Source organism: Sinocyclocheilus rhinocerous, unplaced genomic scaffold (assembly GCF_001515625.1).
Source record: "Sinocyclocheilus rhinocerous isolate Xijiao unplaced genomic scaffold, SAMN03320098_v1.1 scaffold154, whole genome shotgun sequence".
Taxonomy (NCBI): domain Eukaryota; kingdom Metazoa; phylum Chordata; class Actinopteri; order Cypriniformes; family Cyprinidae; genus Sinocyclocheilus; species Sinocyclocheilus rhinocerous.
The window spans coordinates 360,351-384,471 of record NW_015659335.1 but is presented as its reverse complement, the minus strand read 5'-3'; the positions used below and the strand labels follow the sequence as shown (position 1 = coordinate 384,471).

At 35.7% G+C, this 24,121-nt stretch overlaps 1 protein-coding gene across 2 annotated transcripts; it reads right to left on the bottom strand.

The window, feature by feature from the left end:
- Positions 1 to 2,903: 2,903 nt before the first annotated feature.
- LOC107723612 (interleukin-2 receptor subunit beta-like) lies at positions 2,904 to 12,725 on the bottom strand. Of its 2 annotated transcripts, XM_016532329.1 has the most exons (10): positions 12,648 to 12,725; positions 7,792 to 7,882; positions 7,243 to 7,354; positions 7,083 to 7,155; positions 6,905 to 6,992; positions 5,999 to 6,132; positions 5,598 to 5,820; positions 5,410 to 5,509; positions 4,604 to 4,688; positions 2,904 to 3,709 (listed from the first exon to the last, which is right to left on the bottom strand). In XM_016532329.1, exons 2-10 carry the CDS (start codon positions 7,868 to 7,870, stop codon positions 3,002 to 3,004), a joined length of 1,602 nt encoding a protein of 533 aa, XP_016387815.1. In that variant the 5' UTR covers positions 7,871 to 7,882; positions 12,648 to 12,725; the 3' UTR covers positions 2,904 to 3,001. The 2 variants fall into 2 exon arrangements, with proteins under 2 accessions (XP_016387815.1, XP_016387814.1); XM_016532328.1 differs by lacking the exon at positions 12,648 to 12,725 and having other exon boundaries at positions 7,792 to 7,896.
- Between the last annotated feature and the right edge of the window lie 11,396 nt (positions 12,726 to 24,121).

Sequence of the window (24,121 nt, the reverse complement as noted above, 5' to 3'; positions counted from 1 at the left end):
GGAACCCTGCTATACTATATTCTATATTTAAATGATACTCATGTATTTTTTATGTAAAAAAAAAAAGGATTATAATTACTCTAGATTTCCTCATAACCTAAAAGAAACGTAGTATTTTTCTAATAATTATAAATAAATAAATGAATAAATAAATAGTGGAAGGGGGGAGAGGTGATTACTTTTGCTTGGAATAATGTAGTTTTCCAAGGTAACTTAAATAGTGCAAGGCAATAGAAATAATAAGAGAATATATGACTGGAGTAGTCTAAGTGTCAACATTAATAATAGAGCTCACAAATGATACTGCCAATACTGCATGTACGGCTTTATGTTTCCAACACATATGGATCATTAAAAAATTTAGTGTAATAAAAGATGGACTTTTGAGGTTCTGGAAACATTAAATGTAACACACACCCTTCACACACTCATCTGTTTTGCATTAGTATGTCTGGGTCACTGGTTGAATTCCTGTTACTTATGCAATAGTAATCATCTCATTCTCTTCATATGGAAAGAAAATTAAGGTTTGTCATTGACCTTTGATTGACAAAAAGCTGCTGCCGTGCTGCATTCCTCTCCATCTGCTGCCTCATTTTCCTTTCAATATTGTTGTCCAACATTTTCCGCTGCAGCTTTGCAAGCATAATTATTCTCCGTTAATGTCAGGATCTGTGAAAAACATTATTATGAAGCTTTTCTTACTGGGTTTAGTAAGAACTTTCTGGAATGTTTAAATATTTCAGAAATGAAAGGAATAGTTCACACTCATTCAATGGCTCAGTAGTTCACCCATCATTTTCCTTGAGAGGAACACATGACTAGAATAGACTTCTAACAGAAGGTATAAAAGGTATAAAAAGTCATTGTGGTTTGATTTTTCTTCTTCTTCTTCTTCTTTTGCTTCCACATCAACCTGCCCTGGAACTATACAAATGAAAATTAGCCACTCTGTCTAAATCTGAAACATTTTACATTGATTTTATGTATTATTAATGTGTATTGTCCCTAATTAAATAAATAAATGAAAAAAAAAAAAACTCACCCATTCCAATGTCATTCAAATGCGATTTGGATTTCTTTCTTCTGTGGTACACAAAAACAGATAGTAGGCACAATGTCCATGCTGCTATTTTCCATCTAATAAAATATAATTACAAATGACGGTTTATTATTTTAATATATAAATTGTAATTTATTTCTGTTGTCAAAGCTGAATTTTCAGCATCATTACTCCAATCTTCAGTCACACAGGATCCTTCAGAAAACATTCTAATATGCTGATTTGCTGCTTAAGAAACATTTCTTATTATCAGAGATGAAAACAGTTGTGCTGCTTAATCTTTTCATGGAAACCATTTATTTGAAATGGAAATCTTTTATTCTATTATAAATGTGTTGACTGTCACTTTTGATGAATTTAATGCATTATGGCTGAATAGAAGCATTGATTTCTTTCTTTTAAAAAATCCTGACCACAAACTTTTGAACAGCAGTGTATGTATCAAAGGCGGGAAAACTGCTATATACAGTAGTATAATTCCAGTATATCCCATTCAAGTCAAGTCAAGTCAAGTCTGCTTTATTGTCAATTCTTCCACATGTACAGCACATACACACAGAGAATTGAAATTGCGTTACTCTCAGACCCTTGGTGCATACAGATAACACTAACAGTAAAACATAAATACAGATAGATACAGATTAAATCGCTGCTGTGCTTTCTTGGCCAGTGCGGTGTTGTCAGCCCAGGAGAGATCCTCTGTGATGTGCACACCCAGGAACTTGGTGCTGCTCACCCTCTCCACAGTCACACCATTGACGGTGTGACTGTTCATATTCATATTCCTACAAGCGGTCTGTTACCTCCCCGATATGTCTCTGTTTAATTCATCCCTCAGTCATGATCTCTCTGCTGCCTTCTGGTGGAAATATCAACAGTTAGACCAAGTTTCCTCAAATATGTTCAAATTCAGGCAGGAGCAGCTACTGTACATGAGGAGGACCAGGATGCTGTGTGGCAGGGATCATAAACAACATACTCAAAAACTTAAGTCACATAGGCACATATAAAGTCAAAAAGCATGTTGATGTTCTTTCTCCTCCTTCTCTAGAAAAATACTTTGTTATGGTTCACTGAGTTCAAAAAAAAAATTTTCAGGTCACGTGGGGAAGATAAGCTTGACTTGTCGTCTGGTTACACAAGCCGCGCTCCACAGCGGTGAACGGAAACGGGCTGGCACTTATAAATGTCAGACCACATGCTACCTGCAATAACTCTCATTCACACAGTTTATATCGTCCTTATTACAGACTGACTGACATTCAAATAGAGCTTAAACTGTGTTCAACCCAGAAGATGCCTTTAAATCTAGCTTATCATGTCGCTGTACAAAGGTATCTAACAGTTTTTCGTGAATAATAATTCTAAAAATGTTCAATAGATTTTTTATTTTTTTTTGCCAAGTCTTCAAGGTACACTACAATTCAAAAGTTTGGGGTCAGTGTATTTTTTTAATAAAGCAATTCAGCAAGGACGCATTAAATTGATCAAAAGTGACAGTAAAGACATTTATGTTACAAAGGACGGTGTCCACTAAAATATAAAGCAGCACAACTGTTTTCTACAGTGATAATAATACAAATGTTTCTGAAGGATCATGTGACACTGAAGACTGGAGTAATGGCTGCTGAAAATTCAGCTTTGCCGTCGCAGGAATGAAATGAAATTTTAAAATATATAAAAATAGAAAACAGTTCTTTTAAATTCTAATAATATTTCACAATATTACTATTTTTATTTATATATTTTTTTTAAATAAATGAAGCCCTGGTGAGTGTAAGAGGCTTCTCTCAAAAACATTAAAATATTTACTGACCCCAAACGTTCGAACTTTACTCTATCTGTTTGTTTAGAAACTGACTTTCAAAAATAAACCTAACCTGAGTTTTATTTTACCCCGGTCTCCTCTATACAGACAGAGACGGACTAGGCCTCCGTTCAGATGGATTTGTTGCTGTATTTCTGCATCTCCTTCAGGGTCAGATATCCACTGCCGCTGGGCTCAATCATGGAGGAGGGTCTGATCACGGCGCCCTCTGCAGGCTCAGCGGTGGAAACGCAACTGGGTGCTCTCACAGGTTCAAACCACGGTGTGATGACGGCCACTGGAGTGAAACTCTCTACTGGGTGAACAGCATCAAGGGAACCCTGTGACAGCGACATAATGAAGGGAACCAGCACATGTCCTGCCGCACATCTCTCCGCGCCACTGATGTCTTCATCTTCACAATGCTCCTCTTCAGGCACGTCGAACCCTGAATCTGGGCTCATGGGCAGTTCCGTCTGGTAACTTGGGGTTTGCAAACAGTCGTATGAAGACCCAGGCGACGAGAGAGCGGAGCTTGTGCCTTCCTCAGGGTGGTAGGTGAAGTACACGGGGCAGGATTCGAGATGAAGAGAGCCTGTATTGGATTTGCTATAGAAGTAGCCCGTGTTAGAGAAACCAGATGATGATGCATGACTAGTGCCGCTGTTGTCCAGTCCAGAGTCCACCTGATTGGAGTGAACGAACGCGGCAGCAGACGTCTGAGCGTTTGGATCTATCAAGGACACGTCCCAAAAATCTGAGACCTCTACAGGTGAGATATCGTCACATGACTGAGGGGTGAGAAATGGCCCAACAGAATTCTGACAGCCCAGCCATTTCTGTGGACAGGTAAGAGGAAACGCATGCGGTCAGTGTGTGTGTTCTGTGGCTTGCTGCAAGAAGATATGAGTAGGCATTTGCAAGAAATGCAGGTTTCAGCCACATCTGTTAACATGGGTGTGTGTGTGAGAGTTTTTATGGGTAAGTTTTTGCATAGGAAGAACTATGTGTGAAACTGAGAATGTTATTCTTATTCTTATACACTTATGTATTCTCAAATGTGTTGGTGTGAATACACAATGTAGAAAGTAAAAGAATGAATTGCCACTGTACTGGTGAAAATAGCAATATCAGTATACACCACCATTCAAAAGTTCTGTAAAATGTTTTTTTTTTTTTTTTTGGTGTGAATACACAATGTAGAAAGTAAAAGAATGAATTGCCACTGTACTGGTGAAAATAGCAATATCAGTATACACCACCATTCAAAAGTTTTTTTTTTAAAATAAATTAATACTTGTACTCAGCATGGATGCATTAGATTGATCAAAACAAGTGACATTAAAGACATTTATAATATAATTATAGAATTTCTATTTCAAATTAAAAAGGTATCACCGTTTCCACAAAAATGTTCAGCAGAACAACTGATTTCAACATTGAGAAGAAACGTTTCTTGAGCAGCGAATCAGCTTATTAGAACAATTTCTGAAGGATCATGTGACACTGAAGACTAATGATAATGAAATTTGAAAATATTTTAAAATAGAAAGGTTTTTTACAATTGTAATAATATTTCACAATATTACCGTTTTTACGGTGTCTTTGATCAAAGAAATGCAGCCCTGAGGCTTCTTTCAAAAACATTTTAAAAAGTCACACTGACCTCAAATTAAACACAAGCACTTTGGAAACTAGCATAGTGCACATGCAGGAAATAAAACTGAACTCACCCGGAAGTTTCCACCATGAACAGTGTGAAGAGGCTGGAAATATTTGGAGGGGTCTGGAACATGTCGATTGTTTGGTTTTAATGATCTGCAAAGAAATAATGCTTGATAATGATGCACAAACAAACACAAATATCAGGTAAAAACACCAACATACTGACACGGAAATACTGTAGGCAGAAACACACACACACCTACAGACACATGCCCACACAGCACTTTCCACAAACAGAGTAAAAACTAGGGCTTGAACGTCTTAAAAAATGAGGTCAAATATTTGTTCTTCTCCAACAAAGAGTCAATAACAAGGATTTAAACTTCAGAAAATGTTGTTCTTCCACCTCAGGGGGTCAAACTAAAAATGTGTGCATTATTTATTGCTCGTGTTCTGTGGGGTTGGAAATTTTTGCAACTCTGTTACCAAACTTTGGAACTTGTTTAAAAGTCAGACTTGTGTGATTTCATTCATTTGTTGAAATAAATAAATGTAATGTAAAAATTTAAATATATATCAAAGAGGAGGAGCTAGAACAGGGCTGTCCAAACTCGGTCCTGGGGGGCCGGTGTCCTGCAGAGTTTAGCTCCAACTTGCCTCAACACACCTGACTGGAAGTTTCTATGCCTAGTAAGAGCTTGATTAGCTGGTTCAGGTGTGTTTAATTAGGGTTGGAGCTAAACTCTGCAGGACACCGGCCCTCCAGGACCGAGTTTGGACAGCCCTGAGCTAGAAAAAGTCAATAAGGATGTTACTAAATAAAGAAAGGGCCATGAAGACATCAAGACATATCACATATACATCTAATACTCACCGGTTGCTTTTCTTTGCCTTGTAGATGACCAAACAAAGACCAGCGAGAACAAGCAATATGTGGAATCCAATGATCAGAACAATACGCATATCATCAAGTACTAAAACAAAGAAAAAAAAATGCTGTCATGAAATATATTATCATCTTAACTCACAGACAAATATTACTGGGCCAGCAAGAAGCACCACCTGGTGGAGATGCATCATCTTCTGGTTTCACTGGTGGCTTTCCAATCTCAGACCTCCAGGACACAGCAGGACTCCAGTCGCTCCATTCCCCCCGAAAATAACCATCATTTTGGGGCTCAACAGGCTTCACACGTACCCTGGCCTGGTACTCTTCTCCTACAGTCAGTAAATTATGGTCCAGCAGCACGTAACTTCCATGAGAGACATTCCTATGTGCTGCCGTCTATAGCGCAGAAGCATGCAAAAATATGCAATCATACACAAAAACATACATTTAAAATTATGCTGTATTTGACTTGTGGCCAGGTTACTAAAGATTGAAATGCATGTAATTTTATTTCATTAAATAATTAGTTAAATGTTAAAGAAAACATGTAAATCAAACACGAATGCTCACTTACCTCCCAGCTTGTATATGTGGCTTTAAACTGCAGCTGAAATTCATAAGAGTCTACGGCTTTTGGAAAGTTACTGCCTTTACTCCAAGTTATGTTGTCCCCGCTTACAGTGGGCTTATCTGGTGGTTGGGTCTTAACTGTCATTTAAAAACAAAAATACAAGCAACCATGAAGAACATTTAAAATGAGCATGGTGCTAGCAACAGCAAAGCCATGGGTTTCGTTCATAAGGAATGCAGGGACTGGTGTACACTTTGACTGTGATGTAAGTTACAAATGCTTAAATGTAAACAATACAAGTAGCATCCTTAAATTCATTGCATAGCAACCATCATACGGATTATGGGGGGTTTGCGGTGACTGAATCCTCTAATAATGGCTTAAACACACACGCATATACACAAAACTCAGAAAATATATATATATATATAAAAGACTGGATATGTGTAATAAACACATTTAATTCTACACGTTATATACGTTACATTTCAATGGTGTAAAGATAAAGTTTGTCAGAGTGCATATTTCGCCTGTCGCGTGACCGAACAGACACTTGAAACGCAAGTCGCAATCGCTGAGAAACAAGTACAAAAAGAGGTGAACTAGTAGGCCTACTGTTTCCATTTATCACATTATTATAGATTTTGATCAAGTTTATCTCCTAAATGCCATGTTTTGTGTAAAAGGTAGCCTATTGAAGAGTTTGTCTAATTGTGCCAAGGATTAAAAAGACCATTCTCAAACCAAATGACTGAAGTTCACACGCTTTTTCAACACAAATTTGCATATGATCTTTGTTGAATTTTATTTTACTGCAGTACTGTATGTGTGTGTGTGTTGTATTTTTACATTTACCTGGCATTTTAAACATATCTACAACCTATTAATAGCAGAAATTCTTCCACTTACTGTGTCGGCCAGGCTGATAATGCAGTTTAGTGATGACAGATCCATTACAGATTACATTCAACCAGATTTTGTTAAGGAAAAAAAAGTTCTGTGTTAAAGAGAGGGGAGTGTAGGAAGAGAATACATGTTAATCAGTGTCAATAATAATTTAACTGAAATTTCATCCATTTCTACTCACATGTTTGTCAAAATTTAAAGAACAACTTCTTTTAGGATGTGTTTGACTGCTTAGTGGCACCAGCTCGCATGATCTACAAACACATTTAAATTCAATTCAGATTTGAGAAGGTTTATTTATCAATGTTAAAATGGTCCATTCCGAGACTTGAAACTAAAACCTTTTTGTGTCACTTTTCCCCACAAGCTCACATCGCTGGCCGGAGAAATCTGTAGAGTTCCACCACACACAAGAAATGTTCGTCACGTAGTCATTCACACAGGCCAGACCTGCTGTTTATGGTTGAACCAAGACAAACATAATAAGAGATTAGAAAACATATGCTTTGTTTTTCAATATTTATAACGTTACAAAATGGGCAAAAAACAGAGTTCCCTACAAAATAGATGGACGTAAATATACCAAACTAACATTAATTGGTTCTCAGAACGTTTTGAAAATGTTAGTTTTTGGTTCCCAGAACATTACAAAACAAATTTTTATTTTTATTTTTTATTTTTTTATATAAATATAATGATCTTTTTTCTAGGTTTGCAGAATGTTCTGCTACAAATAATTATTAGGGAACATTCTGTATAAGTTATTTTAAAGTTGTCTAAAAATACTCCCTGCAACATTCTGGGAACATTATTTTATGGCTGTAAAAATATAATATCTAAACGGGAACCATATACTAATATTAGGGGAACGTTCTGTGTTTGCTAGGTACCTGTTTGCATGTTCCTGGACTGGCCAGTTCCATAAAATATGATGAAGATAAACAGAGGGATATGCCAGTAATCCTTCATCACTCCTTGGATCTTAAACACACATGTAAAACATAATTCTTAAAAAAAAATAAAATAAAAAAAATAAATAAAAACATTAAAATAAAAACATTCTGCTTTACAGAAAAGGCCTGGAATGACATGAGGTGAGGAAATGATGACAATTTTACTTTTTGAGTGACTGAACACTCAAAAATATATCAACACTCAATATTCCATCAATACATGATGCACACTCCATAAGTGCAACACATGCTACTGTAAGCATTTTAACTCTAAATCTGGCTTTTAGAAGTCTCTTACAATCTTAAATATAAAAGCTCTTTGGCATCTAATAACCTTTTACATCCTTGGAACCTTTCCATTGCACAAAATGTTCTTTATAGTGGAAAAAGGTTCTTTAGAATATTAAATTGTTCTTTTAAGAACTGCACTGAAAGATTCTTTAGGGAACCAAACTAGTGCTTCTATGGCATCACTGCGAAAAAACTCTTTTGGAACCTTTATTTATAAGAGTGTATGAGGTTAACACTTGGTCTCAATTCAGCACGACTGTGGTTGCATTAATGTATTGCCTAAATATCAATTTCTATGATTATATCTAGTGTGGTAATCAGATAATGTGATTTATGGTGTTCTGTTAATAACTCAAACTGTCGCTATGGAGACTATTAGGGATGCACAGATACCCATACTGAGCTCCTGTACTCGTACTCGTTAAAATGGCCCGATAACAAACGCCGATACCACACAGCATGTGATAAGTGCCATATTCAGACAATGAAACACCGACAACAGAACAACAGACAGCAGAATGGAGTTATTAGAGATTAAGGATGTCTACGAAGTATATGTATGCAATGAATATAATGTTAAACATTCAGTATTGACTGTATAGCTGATGTGCGCGAGCTGATAAACAAAGCAGGCTGAGTGGATTGAGCAGGCAGCTTGTCCAGTGAATATACCTTTCTCACAGACATCACTGGAAAGTTTGTAGTTCGGTCGGATACGTCAAAAACAAGTAAGTAAAACAATGCACAAGTTACTTAACGGTAGAGAGCGAGTGCGCGTGCAATTCTGTTGTGTGATTTTTGATGTTCACTCACTTAGCACACGCATCATTTGGATTAAAACTAAATCGTAAAAATAAGACCATTTATAGGGGCATTCACTATAAACATCATTTATTTTCAACCTTAGGCATACACGACTTTCTGGCGAAAGTGAATCTAGCAGCCTGTGTAAAATGCGCTAGGCTGCACTATTCTGTATCCGTACAAATACCTGCACGCGTTGCGCGTTTTGCTTTCTTGAGTGTTTCTGCATTATATGAGTGGCTTTGGAATATAAATCGCAGCACGTTTCAGATGAAAAAACGCGACTTCTATTTCTGAAAATATCACAGTTAGGAGATTTATAACGAGTGGTTCCCTGCATTATTACAGCAAAGCGCGTGATTACAGTACTAAGCCGCTGCTCTAATGCTATTAAATTAAAGATGATGTACCATAGAGCAAAAAATGAACAGTGAAAGTAACAAAAACTTGTAAAATACATTTTAATGGCCATAATTAAGTGTGAAAATAACCGAAGGATATACAGTGAAACCAAAAATGATTCAGAGACCAGATATAATTTTTGATATTTTTTTACTAGTGGGTGCAGGACACTATAGGGCTAAGGGTCACCCGACAAAGTTTTGAAAGTTTTGTAAATATTGACAGCTGTATGAATAATTTTTGGTTTATTGTAATCCATTACATACCTTTCTATCAAAGTTATGTGACATTATCAAGCTGAATTTGTTCTGACTAAGTTTAACTTTAAATTCTTGTTATATTTTATTACCATTTTTTAAACTATAGCGAATAAACTGTGATAATGTGAGAAATGTTGAAGGTGTCTGAATATATTTTGGTTTGACTGTATCTATTTGATAAATGAAGTTAACCAACTAACATTATACATACTCTTTTGGTTTCTGTACCCAATATTTAAAAAATTTACAAATGCAATAAAATATTGGTATCGGTACTCGGTATCGGCAAGTACCAAAAATAAAAGTATCGGTATCGGGCGAGTACTGGAAAAAGTGGTATCGGTGCATCCCTAGAGACTATGACTAAGAACGCAACCGCAAATGTAGCTGGTTTTTACCTGTGGCTGAAAATGACACATATAGAAATGCACAAAATAGACCATATTGCTCCTGGGAAGGAAGACTAGGTTAGTCACACTGAAATAGGATGATTAAACAATCCAATCTATGCAATGAAAGAATAATATTCTATCCGTTTTATCATCCGCAAGGCAAAATTGTATGGCCAACCACTTACATATAGGTAATAGCACAACTTTCCTCACAAAGCTGCATTATTTTAAATCCACAGTTAAGGCCCGTTCACACCAAGAACAATAACTATGGTGTGGACGATAACGGTCTGTTTACTGTATAAGCGCACGCGCTTCAGTTATGTCATCTGACGCTTTAAATGCTTGAGCTTTAATTGGCTGTCAATATTATCGTTATTGTTATAGTTTTCGTCCTTGGCGTGAACAGGACTTGCACTGAAGTTTAAAGGGATAGTTCAACCAAAAAAGAAAATTCTGTCATCATTTACTCACCATCAAGTTGTTCCAAACCTGTACGAGTTTGTTTATTCTGTTGAACACAAAAGAAAATATTTTGAAGAATATTGGTAACCAAACAGTTGATGGTAGCCACTGACTTCCATAGTATAAAAAAATAGACAGAATTTAAATTTTTGGATGAATTATCCTTTTAATGTTAGTTTAAAGTAAGTTCTGTCAATGTTTACTCACCCTCATATGGATGCCTGTTTTCAAGTTTCTCGCAACTCTAAATTTTGACTATTTTCCTCTTCCGCAATTCTGAATTTACGTCTCACTATTCTGAGTTTGTATCTCGAAATTCTAACTTTTTCTCAGAATTCTGAGTTTACATCTTGAATTTTTTATTTTATTTTTGCATTAAAAATTACATAATTGAGCGAATGACACTTAATGACAGTTGTCATAAACATGCATAAAAAACCTTCATATTCATGACATGTGTCATGTCATGATTATGAAGGTGTCATGTCAGTCTTATGCACACCCCTTCAAGTAAAGTGTAACCTTATTTTTTTGTAATTGTGACTTTATCTTAGAATTCTAAATTATTTTCTCAGAATTGTGAGATTATATCTCTGCCTTGCACCGAATCGCAAGTTTATGTCTCACTATTCCAACTTTTTTCACGGAATTCCAAGAAACAAAGTACGAATTGCGAGATAAAATGTTGGAATTACCTTTTTTTTTAATTTATTTTTTTATTCCCTGGCATAAACAGGCTTCCATACTCTCATATTGTTACAAACCTATACAAGTTACTTTCTTACTTTCAAAAGAAGATACTTTGAAGAATGTCTAGAACAAAAAAAGGTTGAAAAAAGGTTTAGAACTACATGAGGGTGAGTAAATTATAACAATTTCATTTTGGTGTTATATTTCCTTTAAGTGATTCTTAATGTTTGTACATAATCGTTGACTATTTTAGGTAACATTTTTGCATAATAATGCAAGCAGCCAGTCAGCCAAAGGAGCTTTAATTTTTAAAATTCAGACTTTCACTTTTAAATGGCATTGCTGTGGCTTTCTACCTGACAGGATGTTGCCCAAAGAATACGGTAAACTGCAGAGCACGCATAATGAATTCCATTGCAAAATTCTTGACATGAACTTTAGATGAGTTTTAGATCTGTGTATATGATGCAAGCTACCGGTGGCTCTTTTGCTGAGTGGGCCATTGTCAGCAGTACGCCCCTCTTTGTGAGTGGGTGGTCAACCTGTAAACAGGCAATTTCCACTAACACTACAAAACGACACCCACAGACAACAGCAGAAACCCTCAGCTATAACCGTAAGGTGACTTCTTGTAAAGAGGCGTACTTGTATACCAATGGCCAAAACGATGAGAGATATCAAACAGTGACAGGACAGTCTACAGCAAACACTGACGATGCGGTTTCACTTGAACTCTTTTAAAAGTGGCTGCCAAGTAATTTGGATACAGTGTATTTGACACAGAGGTTTAAACCTCAACTCCTGATCTGAGTGATCGCTGCAAACATATGGTTCACACTCTCGGTTTCACAAAATGCTTCGGCGTTTCCTAGCTTTTGGGTTATTCTAAAGAGCACCTGAAGATTACTACAAACCAACTTGTACATTGCAAGTGCACAGTTAAAAAACGTTTATTTATCAATGCATAATGAGTATTTACCACTAATTTGTTTACTAATGAGTGACGACAGAAATGATCTGGACCCTGAAGTCACTCTTAAAAATGTAGGTTGTTGCATTAGAAAACAAAATATCTGGCTAAAAGTGGCATCTGCGAAAAAACTTTGCTAGAATTTTTCCCAGAACTACAATTCTACTCACAATTACTCACTAGTCATTTTGCGATTACTTTTAAGCAGCAGGGTGATTTTTAGCAGATGAAGTCGATTCTGGTCCTCATGCTCGAGAATGATTTAAGAACTACAAAATGTCACAATACATTGAGTCTTCAATAGTATATCTAATGATTTATCAACAAATTCCAAATGAATGCTGCTTGGTTTGACATATAATGCAATGACATTCATTTTTAACAGCGGCTTAAGTGTTCAGATATATTTTAGGGTCAGTGTACATGACATTACGTCATTTTTTATGTCGGATTAGGTCAGATCTTATCAGATCATTGCTCAACCAAGCAGTTATTTAATATTGGAAGTATAAGACTTACCCTTCGACTTCAGCTGTCTGTCAAACAGCTGTCTGAGCAGGCACCATGGATGCTGAGGTCTGTCTGTCTACCTGACCCCCAACCCTTCATCCTCCTCCCTTTATCGCTCTTGCTCTATCTGCCCCTCCCCTTTTACCTCCATCTGTCAGGAGGATCTCTTTCTCTATCACTATACTCCTTCCTTTCTGTTACTCATCCGATCTCTCTCTTTCTTGCTCTCTCTCTCTCTCTCTTGACAAATGCATCTTCTTCCTCTCTGCTCGTTGTATGACTGCGTAACCACAGAGTTACTCAGACAAGTTTACAAAGCATGAAACGCTAAATCAAAAGGTCAGAGGGCCTGCAGAGAAATAAGACCGTCTCAAGGGTGCAATTCTTGCAAGGGTGTTATTCTTTATTCTTATTATTTATGTCTGTTTTATTGTTATGTCTTGAGTACTTATAGTATGTATAGTTTTGTGACAGTCTGTAGTTTGATTTTAGAGCTGCAAGTTTTTAAAAAGGCCTGGAAAGACTGAACTTCTCGGCTTCTGATGAGAGTATAAATATTAGCCCCCTGGGCCCCATGCTGGGCTCGACACAGCGCCTGAGCGGTGCTCAAAGCACAAAAGTTTGATGAGGACCACATCCTGTTTCACACAAACTTTTATACCCACAGACGATACACACAAACATGCATATAAACAAACACATGCATGAATGCATGCATGCAAGAATCCACATGCACTGACAAATGAGCTCTGCTGAAGTGTAAGGATATCCCAAATTATATAGAAAAAATGAACTGAGGGAAAAGCATCTTGCATCAATCTGTACTTTCATAATCTTTTATAAGTATGCGTCTAATTTAGAATGCATACAATATTTATTTTGAAACTTAGCAACACTTCAGCAAAACTTAGCAACACCAAAATTTGTCCAGTATTAGCATACCACAGGCCACTGATGTTTTATCAGGCAAATATACACCACAGTTAAAGTTTGTAATTTCTGCATCACTAGAATCACCATACAAAATAAAAATAAAAATAAAAAAACGAGACTGATTTCAAACAGGATCTCTGGACACAATCAAATAGATAGTCCCGCCCTAAACTCACAACAGTGAAGGAGTCAATATTGTTGTGATAGGTTGGTTGTGATGCTCAAACAATGCTTTGATAGTGTCACAGAGCTAAAGTGTAAATCAACCCACTCATTTTAATAATTTGCATGAGATGTTTGGGGTTCTGCAAAAGATAGTCCCGCCCTAAACTCACAACAGTGAAGGAGTCAATATTGTTGTGATAGGTTGGTTGTGATGCTCAAACAATGCTTTGATAGTGTCACAGAGCTAAAGTGTAAATCAACCCACTCATTTTAATAATTTGCATGAGATGTTTGGGGTTCTGCAAAAAAAAAAAAAGAAAAAGAAAGAAAGAAAAAAGTGCCAATTCTTATGAATTTGGCCAAAATACAATTCCTTAATCCACAATAACACTACCTCCAGTGAAAAAAGTCCGTCCCTTGTTGTCCTCTCACATCAAAATCCACCAATATATTTGTTTAGAAATGTTTTGGACTGTTTTCAAACGGTGCTCGATCTGTGCATATTTCTCTCCTGATTCAGATGACAAGACTTTTTCAATAGAGAAAGTAATATTTTGGATAGAAGATTTGTATTTCAGCCGGAAGCAACAGTTTTAAGTTAAAACATCTTAATGATGTATTTGTTTGTTACAAACACATAATTTCTCCCTTCATTGGAGCCATGTGGATTATTGTGATGTTTTTATCAGCTGTTTGGACTCTCATTCCGACGGCACCCATTCACTGCAGAGGATCTATTGGTGAGAAAGTGATGTAATGCTACATTTCTCTAAATCTGCTCAGATGAAGAAACAAACTCATCTACATCTTGGATGACCTGAGAGTGAGTAAATGTTCATTTTTGGGTGAACTCTTTCTTTAATGTGCAGCTACACTATTGAAAATGGAACTTTTTTTAACTAGCGAAATGTCACCAAAAAGCAGAATGAACACTAATGATTGTCCAACAATTCAGCCTCACTTACAAGCCCACAGCTACATGCACAACCTTTTTGTTAACAGTTTGGTATCTGACAGTTAACAGTCTTGTACTATGATGCAAGATGTTTTAGGTGAGAACACAGAGTTGAAAAAAGTACTCAAAACTTACTAAGAACAGACCGCATGTGATGTTGTATCAGAACAGGAATTCAAAGTATGAAGTGGGCCGATGAGACACGTAATGCGCTTATCTGGTAAAGGTCAGTTGTCTCTGTGAAGGGAAGGGGGAGGGATTGACACTCGAGCAAAACAAGAAAACAGCCTCGAATTGCATAACCACAAAGACTGGGTGTTTGAGGGGTCTTAGGTAGGTGTTAAGACTGTGTGTGTGTGTGTGTGCATATGTGTGGGTAGAAACTACAACCTACATACAACCAAGCATTTTATAACTTGACCAGCAATACCCAAAATAAACCAAATCATGCTTTTTACAGCTTGTTACAGTGGAAAAGTGTCATCATATTACCATTAGAGTGACATCACATCTATGTATCACTTATCAATAAAGCTGTATATTAACATTGGCTAACACAACAGTTCACATAAAGTAACAATGAAACTATCTTTACAGCATGTACACTAATAGATTGGGTATAGATAGTTTTTAGTAGATTTCTAAAAAGTTTACATATGTTAATGCATTATGAAATGTTAAACCCCATAACAATCAAGAATGAAATCAAGAGTCAAGAATGGAAATGAAAGAAATGCTGTAAAAACGACTGCTCATTGTTAGTTCATGATACCTAAAGCATTAACTAATTTGAAATCTACTCAACAAACCTACTGTAAAGTATCACCAACATCTGAATCAGAGCTTATAAGGCGTCACAAACTGTTTTCAGCTTTTGCTAACACAATAATTTTGCTAATTATTACAACAACAACACCTTTTCTCTTTCTATTCTGCATTTCACTTCTGCTCTAGCTCATGCACTAATCTAGCTAACACCAAATATTGTTGGCTCTTATGACAAATTGCTTGTGATCATAGTCCTCAGTTTGTATGTCTCTTTTGATAAAAGCGTCTGCTAAATCAATAAATGTAAATGTTAAACTCCATAACAATCAAGAATGAAATCAAGAGTCAAGAATAAAAATGAAAGAAATACTCCATGTACAATACTCTCAATACAACAGAAAACAACATACTTCGACAGCATCCGTGACATCCTGTCCTTTACCACATCCTGGCCATTAAACTCATTTTGCATCTAAATTACACACACACACAAAAAAAAAACATGTACAGAAATGACAGAATGTTGTAAGTGCATAAATACTCAAATATATATTTTTTAGTTGTTAATAACTGTACAAATCTTTCACAGATAATTTTCTGAAATCAATTCTATTTAACCTGCAATATTCTTGAAAAAAATCAAATAAAATACACAAAATAAAATAAATAACAAAACCGATCAAATGTTTTTCAAGAGCTAATGAAATGTTTTTCAAGAGTCTCTCACCTTTCTTTCCCCAGGAAAGGAATTACTTCAAAAAGGCAGATACTTATTTTAAAATACATATTACATAAACATACACTGTGATTTTAATCCATACGTATGCATTTATGGAATGTGATATGCTGAAATTATCAAAAACGAATCTCTTTGGCCAAAACCTCAATTGCACAACAACATGTGACTGAGATTTTTTTTTTAGGGTTGACAATGAGATTTCATTGAGTTCTAATTAGTACTGTTGCTGATTTGGATTTAGAAGACTTGTTCTATTGATGAATTAAACCCTGGAACTGCAAAGAAAGAAAGAAAGAAAGAAAGAGAGAAAGAAAGAAAGAAAGAGAGAAAGAGAGAGAGAAAGAAAGAAAGAAAGAAAGAAAGAAAGAAAGAAAGAAAGAAAGAAAAAGAAACAAAGAATTGAACTGAAGATTTCAGACTATGGACTGGATTATGTTCTTTTCATTACTTGTGATACATATTGTTTACTATTGTTATTTTAAGATTCTAAGCTGTATTAGAGAAACCAGGCTTAAAATGTTACAGGACAGAATAAATAATAAAAATCAGTTTTTTGGTTAAGAACAAAACAATGTTGAGTATTATATAAAAAAAAGAAAAAGAAAAAAAGAAAACGAAATACATAACTTTATGATTTAAAAGGCTGGTGTGCTGTTTGTTACATCTACACTGGAGGTGTTACGCAGGTGTCTGTTTGCAGGAAGACAGTAAATAGAGGAAAATATGATGCAATGGAGCATGGATCTTACGTAACATATACTTAACCACCACAATTCACTAAAATGAATCGAATTCTTGACACGAATCTGTGAAACTGGCCCATTATAAGTTGTCATCATTGTGAAACAATTTAACAGTCGCTTGCCATACAAAGAACTTAAAATTTTCACCCTAGTATTTGTGCACTCGTCGTGTGCTGCAAACACGTGAATCAGTCCTGGATTCGGAGCTGTACAAACCACAGAAACAGAGGTATAAACAACCTGTGGTTCGACAACTATCGAGATAGAAAAAACTGTCTGTGGTGATAGTGAATATTTTTTTGTTTGAAATCTGATCCGATATGACTTGTGGTGTTTACTGAAAGATAAACAGATAAAAATGGGGAGGGGGGATGGGGAAAGTGAACGTGTCGAGATTTCACAAACACAAATTTCTATTCAACAAACATTTTCTTTTCTTTTTTTCATGCAACTGTGCATTTTTAGCACCAAAAATGATCGTGGTACTAACGTGTGGTAACATTTTTACCACCTGATACCAACTCTTTACCATGGTACTCCCACATAACTTTTTTGTATTGGAGTGCACTATGCTATCATGTTTTTGTGCCGAGTGGGTGTTCAAACATACTTGAAAAACAAGTGCCGTTTTAATTATTTTTAATGCCTCCGATTTGACACCAGATTTTCAGGAAGCTCTACATGAAAAGATCAAGCCATCACAACCGGAGAGGAAAAAAACAAAAAACAGGTTTCAGTGGTTTTTAAGATCAAACCACGCAAGTGAGGATGTCAGTTTTACGTTACATTCATACCACATCTTACAGCAAAAAAAAAGAGACATCAGTCGCAGAAACTTTCCCCACAATACCTCGCCAAATGTCTTTAATGTTGTCTATATCTGACATATATCATCTGTTTTTATCCAAACATGCTTCAACTGCCATTCAATCCATTTCAAAAGACACAGTGATACATTTGGCAGATTCTTTCATCCAAAGTGAACAACATTGCTTTGAAGGTACATATCATCAGTTTATGCATTCCCTGGAAACCGAACAGTGTTGGCACTGCTATAGCACAATGCTCTACAGTAGGGGTATTCAGTTAAAGTTTCAAGAGGTCCGGTCTCTATAGTTCCTGCAGCAGAGGTCCAGACAATACTTTTTTGGAATAGTTATACATTTCCATCTGGGCAGCAGTTGTTCTCTGTAAAAGAAAGAAAGAAAGAAAAACTAAACAGTCAAAATAGTCATCAAAGATGAGGATATTGGGCCCCGAGAGCCAAAGCAGTGGTGGCTGAGGATTCTTCTACAAAAATAAATAAATAAATAAATAAAATTATATATATATATTTTGTGTTACTTATATATATATATATATATATATATATATATATACACATCATTAGATGAGCCCACTTGGATATGAATATTAAAAGATAAGATTAGATGTTTTATCAGGCAATTATTATTTTGAGATTTTGTAAGGTAGAGGACTGTGACATTAAAGATACTGTATGGTGGTTCAGGGTTTTCCTCTTGAAGTCTGGACCATTTTTATATTTTGCTTAAAATAGGCCTAATTATCTACTAAAAACTAACAAACAATGTAATTAATCTAAACGCTCTCATCATGAAATCAAAGTTAACTAGTAATTTCAAAGTTTAATTGTCTTTCCTTGCCATCTACAAATATTTTCCCCAATTTCAAGTGTTTATGAAATGCTCTTAACATGCAGATTAATAATGCTAAATGTAAATTAAAAAAAACGTCTTGTCACAAGCCTGGTTTATTTAAATGGTTAGAATCATATGTATAACAGATAAAAATAATAATAACTGCATTTGCTGCATTCTCGTTTTCTGCAGTGTTTTAGTGAAAGTACCCATCTGTTTTGCTGCTCACAGAGCAGAATGGGCTTGAATGAAGCGCGTTTGGCTCTAGATAAAAATATTAGAGGGAAAAATATTCTTATTGAGAAAAAATATTTCTCTCTCTCTCTATATATATATATTCATAACTATATATATATATTCATAACTATACTTGGGGATTCTATAGTCTTTGCTTCAGCTGCTTCCATTTCTTCTGCAGTGGAAAGATCAATTTTGCTGATGCTGCTTTCATTTGATTGGTAACAACCCTATAGTGCCTTATTATACTAACTGAAATTATATATAAAATGTAAGAATTTGATATGAAAGATGACACATACATTTAATAAGGTTAGGAAAAAATGCCCGTTATATAAGCAAAAATGACCTGGAAATCAATTTAAGTACATTTTAGTATGCAGTAAATTTAATCATATAAAATGTTATGTCCCAACAACAATATTGTGGCCAGTGAAAATTCTGAGTGGCTAGTAATTTTGGAAAACCATTAGCCACAGTGACTGGTGAGCAAATAAGTTAATGTCAAGCCCTGTTTACCTAAGAGTTGAGATAGCTAACGCTAGCTACGTGCTAGCTAACAGTCGTCAACCTCACAGGAGCAGAAGGTAGCTAATGTTTTCACTTATGTGTGTCTGTGTCTGTCAGGAAAAACTACAAGATCGATTTTCACAAAACTCCATGAAGGGGTGTAGCATGGGTCAAGGAAGAACACAGTAAATTCGGAACATTATCGCCCAGAGAAACTAGCTACTAAAGTTACTGTTTCAGAAGGTTTTTACCCTGCATATGTGTGATGTGTGTGTGTGTGTGTGTGTGTGTGTGTGTGTGTGTGTGTGTGGACTGAAAAAGGTGGTACATGATCTTGGAAAGCAATTTGACTACATTATAGTAAACATTTTCCTGCATCAAAAAGTGTGCTGTTAAGATACCAGCAGACAAGCTAATCCAGCACAAATTAGTGCATAAAAAGTCACCAAAATTAAGTATTTGAACCTCATAATTAAATACAAATGAGGGGGAAAAACTGCAAAAAGGTCCACTTTTTCAAAAAAAGAACACCCAGGCTGGCTACAGGCCTGTAAGTTGATATATTTTTTCATTTTTCAAATGATATTAACAACGACCAAGGTCATGGGTATATATATATATATATAAAATCCTTTTTGAGTGCTTATAAATCAAGTTATTAATCAGTATTTAACCTCCTATATTTTAGTTGATTGAAATAATTATCTGAGATAAATATTATTGAAAATATTATTGAGATAAAATTATCATACAGTAGTCAACATTTGAAGTGGATCAAAAAAGTTAATCAACGTTGTCCTAAGACAAGAACAGGTATGGTTTTAGGACAACTTTGATGAAAGGTTTTGATCCACATCAAATGTTGACTACTGTATACTATTAGTAGACATTAATGTCATTAAGGTCATCAAGGCCTCTCGGTGATGGGACCAACTCATACTCAGAGCACTGATATTATTTTCTGTCTGTACGTTAAAGAATAAAGTGATTATGGTCTGAGCTTCTCTTCTTCTCTCTCTCTCTGAGAAGCTGCACTCATTGTCTGTGTGTTTTGGGAACAGTACCTGATAAGAGTAAGAGCCTAGCTACTCAACCTTGAAGTAGATAAGGGTTTCTCTATGTATGTGTGTTGGTATCTGTCTGTGCAGTACCAGTCTCCAGGGGCAATCTTAACAGCACCCAGGGTGGAAGGCTCATCTGGACCTCTTCTGTCACCCTGATGCACTGGTTGGCAGACATAAGTCTTGGGAGTGAGACGCTGCGTGTGACCTCTAATCGTGTGTCATCTAAACAAACCTTCGGAGATATGTTTTGGACTTTATTATCTGTTAAGATTTTACATGTTTTTCCACAATTTAACCAATCAGAATCCTTTTTACCTAAGTAATGACGTATTTAGTGACTTCTGTTAGAGTATAATTACTGATGTATTGAGAATGTACACAGAGCAGCTTACGAACTCCTCTCGAGTATTGAAGCGGACTTCTGCTAATGAAACTGCAAACTATTTTCTTCAGTAAATTTTTGATTGATAGTATCTTTGACTCCTGGTCTTCATTCATCTTATCTGGTCCTTGGGTCTTAAACTGTAACTATGACTATAACTAAATCCCCTACAGTTCAAAACAGTGTAGCCAGTAACAAGTTTAAGTTTTTTTAAGGTCTGGCTCTATGTAGCAAATTGAATATTTGGTTAAATACACCATTTCTTCAATGTACTTAGCTATGTTTTATTACATGTAGCTAACTGATTTTTCAAAGCATAGCTGTATTTGAAGTACTTCAAATTATATAAAATATACGTTTGTGTCAAAAAACAAATACAACTTTCTCAGTTATTGGACACTCTAATTTCCAGGTATACAGTACATTAAAAAAAACTTCATTTAAGTCCTATACTGGGGACCTGAAAATAAACTCTTCCTGAGAATGACAAAAGTTATTTATAGCAGTGGTTTTTAAACCTTTTTGAGTAAATTAACCGTTGTGAACTCTAAGGAGCAACTTAAAGGTGAGAGCTTCATTCAGTTATCAAGCGCCAAACAACACTGTTCTCTAATATTTGACACACAGCCATTACCAGGTGGCAGCTTATATTTTCTATCAGCTGGTGCAAAGTCAGTTTTAGTCACTACATTTGACTCGTGATATAAACAGCACAGAAAGTAAGACATTTAGCAGCTGAGTGTGAATAGGAGGGTAATGTGAATACAGAGGCTCATGTGTGGATATATATGTACAGACAAGAGTGTGTGGGTGTTGTGATAACACTTCTCTGAAGGTGCGAATGTTTATTTGCTGCGGTTTTCAAAATTGCAGGCTCATTTGGACACACCCTTGAACTCAATTTCCTTCAGCAGCTTATGCAGTTGTTTGTCGAGAAAGTTCTGCTCCGTCCATTTCACTGCAGGGCGAAACGAGAAGGAAGAACAAGCGAGATGTGGCCATTTAAAACACTTTCTATAATTATGTGTGTGTATATATAAATATGTATATTGATATTTTCTATTTCTAAGTCTTCTAGTTCAGATATCCAACTACATTTCTGTTATTTTGTGGTTGCTATAGTATTCGTGAAGATGTATGTATATCTGAAGTATATATGAAGATGCTTACAGGAAGGGGGATCCAACACACTCCCTCTTTGAACTGTTGCCATCTGGTCGACGCTACGCTCTGTACCACTGAGCACCAGAACTGCCAGACACAGGAACAGTTTCTTCCCTCAGGCAATCCATCTCATGAACACTTGACAATAACTGTGGAACACACAACACTATTTATACACTCATACACTTATTTACCTAACACACATACTTAGTCTACACCTCAAATTTGCACGTAATATACCTGTACATACAAAACTGTCTATTGTGATATACCTGCACATACAATTGTCAATTTATATATTGTTATTCCTTATTTACTTGTTCTATTTTTTTATTCTTCTTTTATTATCTGTGTTTTTGTTCTGTCGCTGTCATTCTGTTGCACTGCGGAAGCTTCTGTCATGAAAACAAATTCCTCGTATGTGAAAACATACCTGGCAATAAAGCTCATTCTGATTCTGATTCTGAGTGGTTTTTTAGTGAGTTGCTGTGCGGTTACTAGGGTGTACTGAGTGGTTGCTAAGTGGTTGTATATTGGCCTACTTCAAAAGATTACAGCTACAAATCTATGATATTCTGCTCTCTCTATGGAATATTTTCACATTTCGTTTATCAACTCCTATCTTATGCCTAACGCACATTTGTACATTTCTTGTATTTCTGCATACATTTGACCTACATTAAGATCAGATCTTCATTTAAAGATTAAACTGATTAAACTCTTCCTGAAAATGACAAAAGTTATTTATAGCAGTGTTTTTTTTTAACCTTTTTGATTCAGCTCATAATCCAATTGTTTTTTTTAATATATATATTTCCAGGAAATCCCTTATATGGACAAAGGCATCTAGCTGCCACTGTAGCTGAATAAAATGCAGAAAGAAATGTTTTGTATGATGAAATATGATGAGAATCAGCACACGATTACAACAGTATATGGTTGATCTGTGTTCTTCAAGCCATCTTCATATGGATAATGTAATATTTATGTTGCAATGCTAATCGACATAGCCTTTATCACTGTATAGAATACTATTAAAAAAAATCACTTCACAGAAGGAAGTTATTTGAATCAATCGTTTATTCTCATAAACTGTCTTACTTTGACACTGTGATAAAACTAAAAATGGTTAGCATTTTAGACTTCTGTTTAGTGTAATTGTTCCTTTTGTATACAATGATGTGATTCATTGGTCAGAAAAAGGAGAAATAAGGATTATTTTGACTGATAACATGGTTTATTTATTATTATTATTATTATTTAAGAATCAGCCCCCTTTAAAATAATCACCACGATAATCGTGTAGTGAAAAATCTGATATCGCGACAGCTCTAAAATTATATATATATTATATATAGTACCTTCCACTAATATTGGCACCCTTGGTAAATATGAGCAAAGGTGGCTGTGAAAATAAATCTGCATCATTTATCTTTTTGATCTTTCATTTAAAAAAATTCACAAACTTCTAACCTTTCATTGAAGTAAAATAATGGAAAGTGGGGGAAAATCTCATGAAATAAATGATTAAAAAAAACGTTGGCACCCAATTATTGCAATTATATTGCAACATCCTTTTCCCAAGATAACAGCCTATTATAAGATTTCTAACAGAGGCAGTCAGGTTTAGATTTTTTTATCTGTTGGTATTTGATAGAATCCATGATGCCATGTATCTGATCAAGATGTCCAGGACCACAACATGTGCTGATGTAGGGGCTGTTTTATTTTTTTTTTTTTTTGGCTTTCTGACCCCAAGACTCAACTAATCTCTGCGATTCTCCTGCTGTGATCCTTGGAGATTCTTTGGCCACTCAAACTCGCCTCCTCACCATGCATTAGGACGATATAGACACACATCTTCTTCCAGGCAGATTTGTAACATCTTTAGTTGATTGGAACTTCTTAATTATTGCCCTGTTGGTGGAAATGGGGATTTTCAATGCTTTAGCTGTTTTCTTATAGCTACTTTCTATTTTGTGAAGCTCAACACTAGTCTGTCTGCTCCGCCATGGCTTCCTAGTCTGCCTGCTCCGCCATGGCTTCCTAGTCTGCCTGATCCGACATGGGTTCCGGAATGGGTAACGCTCTGGAGGCCAGCCGGCCAGTGTAAACCAGTCCTGAGGGGCCTACAGAGCGCCCACCCCCCCTCCCCATTGGATGTT

Excerpts from the sequence above, each read along its gene's own strand:
- LOC107723612 (XM_016532329.1), bottom strand. The coding sequence starts at position 7,870 with ATGAAGGATTACTGGCATATCCCTCTGTTTATCTTCATCATATTTTAT. Across the intron at positions 6,133-6,904 it reads TTATCAGCCTGGCCGACACA|TTAAGACCCAACCACCAGAT; the intron begins GTAAGTGGAAGA and ends TTTAAATGACAG. Across the intron at positions 5,821-5,998 it reads CCACATATACAAGCTGGGAG|ACGGCAGCACATAGGAATGT; the intron begins GTAAGTGAGCAT and ends TCTGCGCTATAG.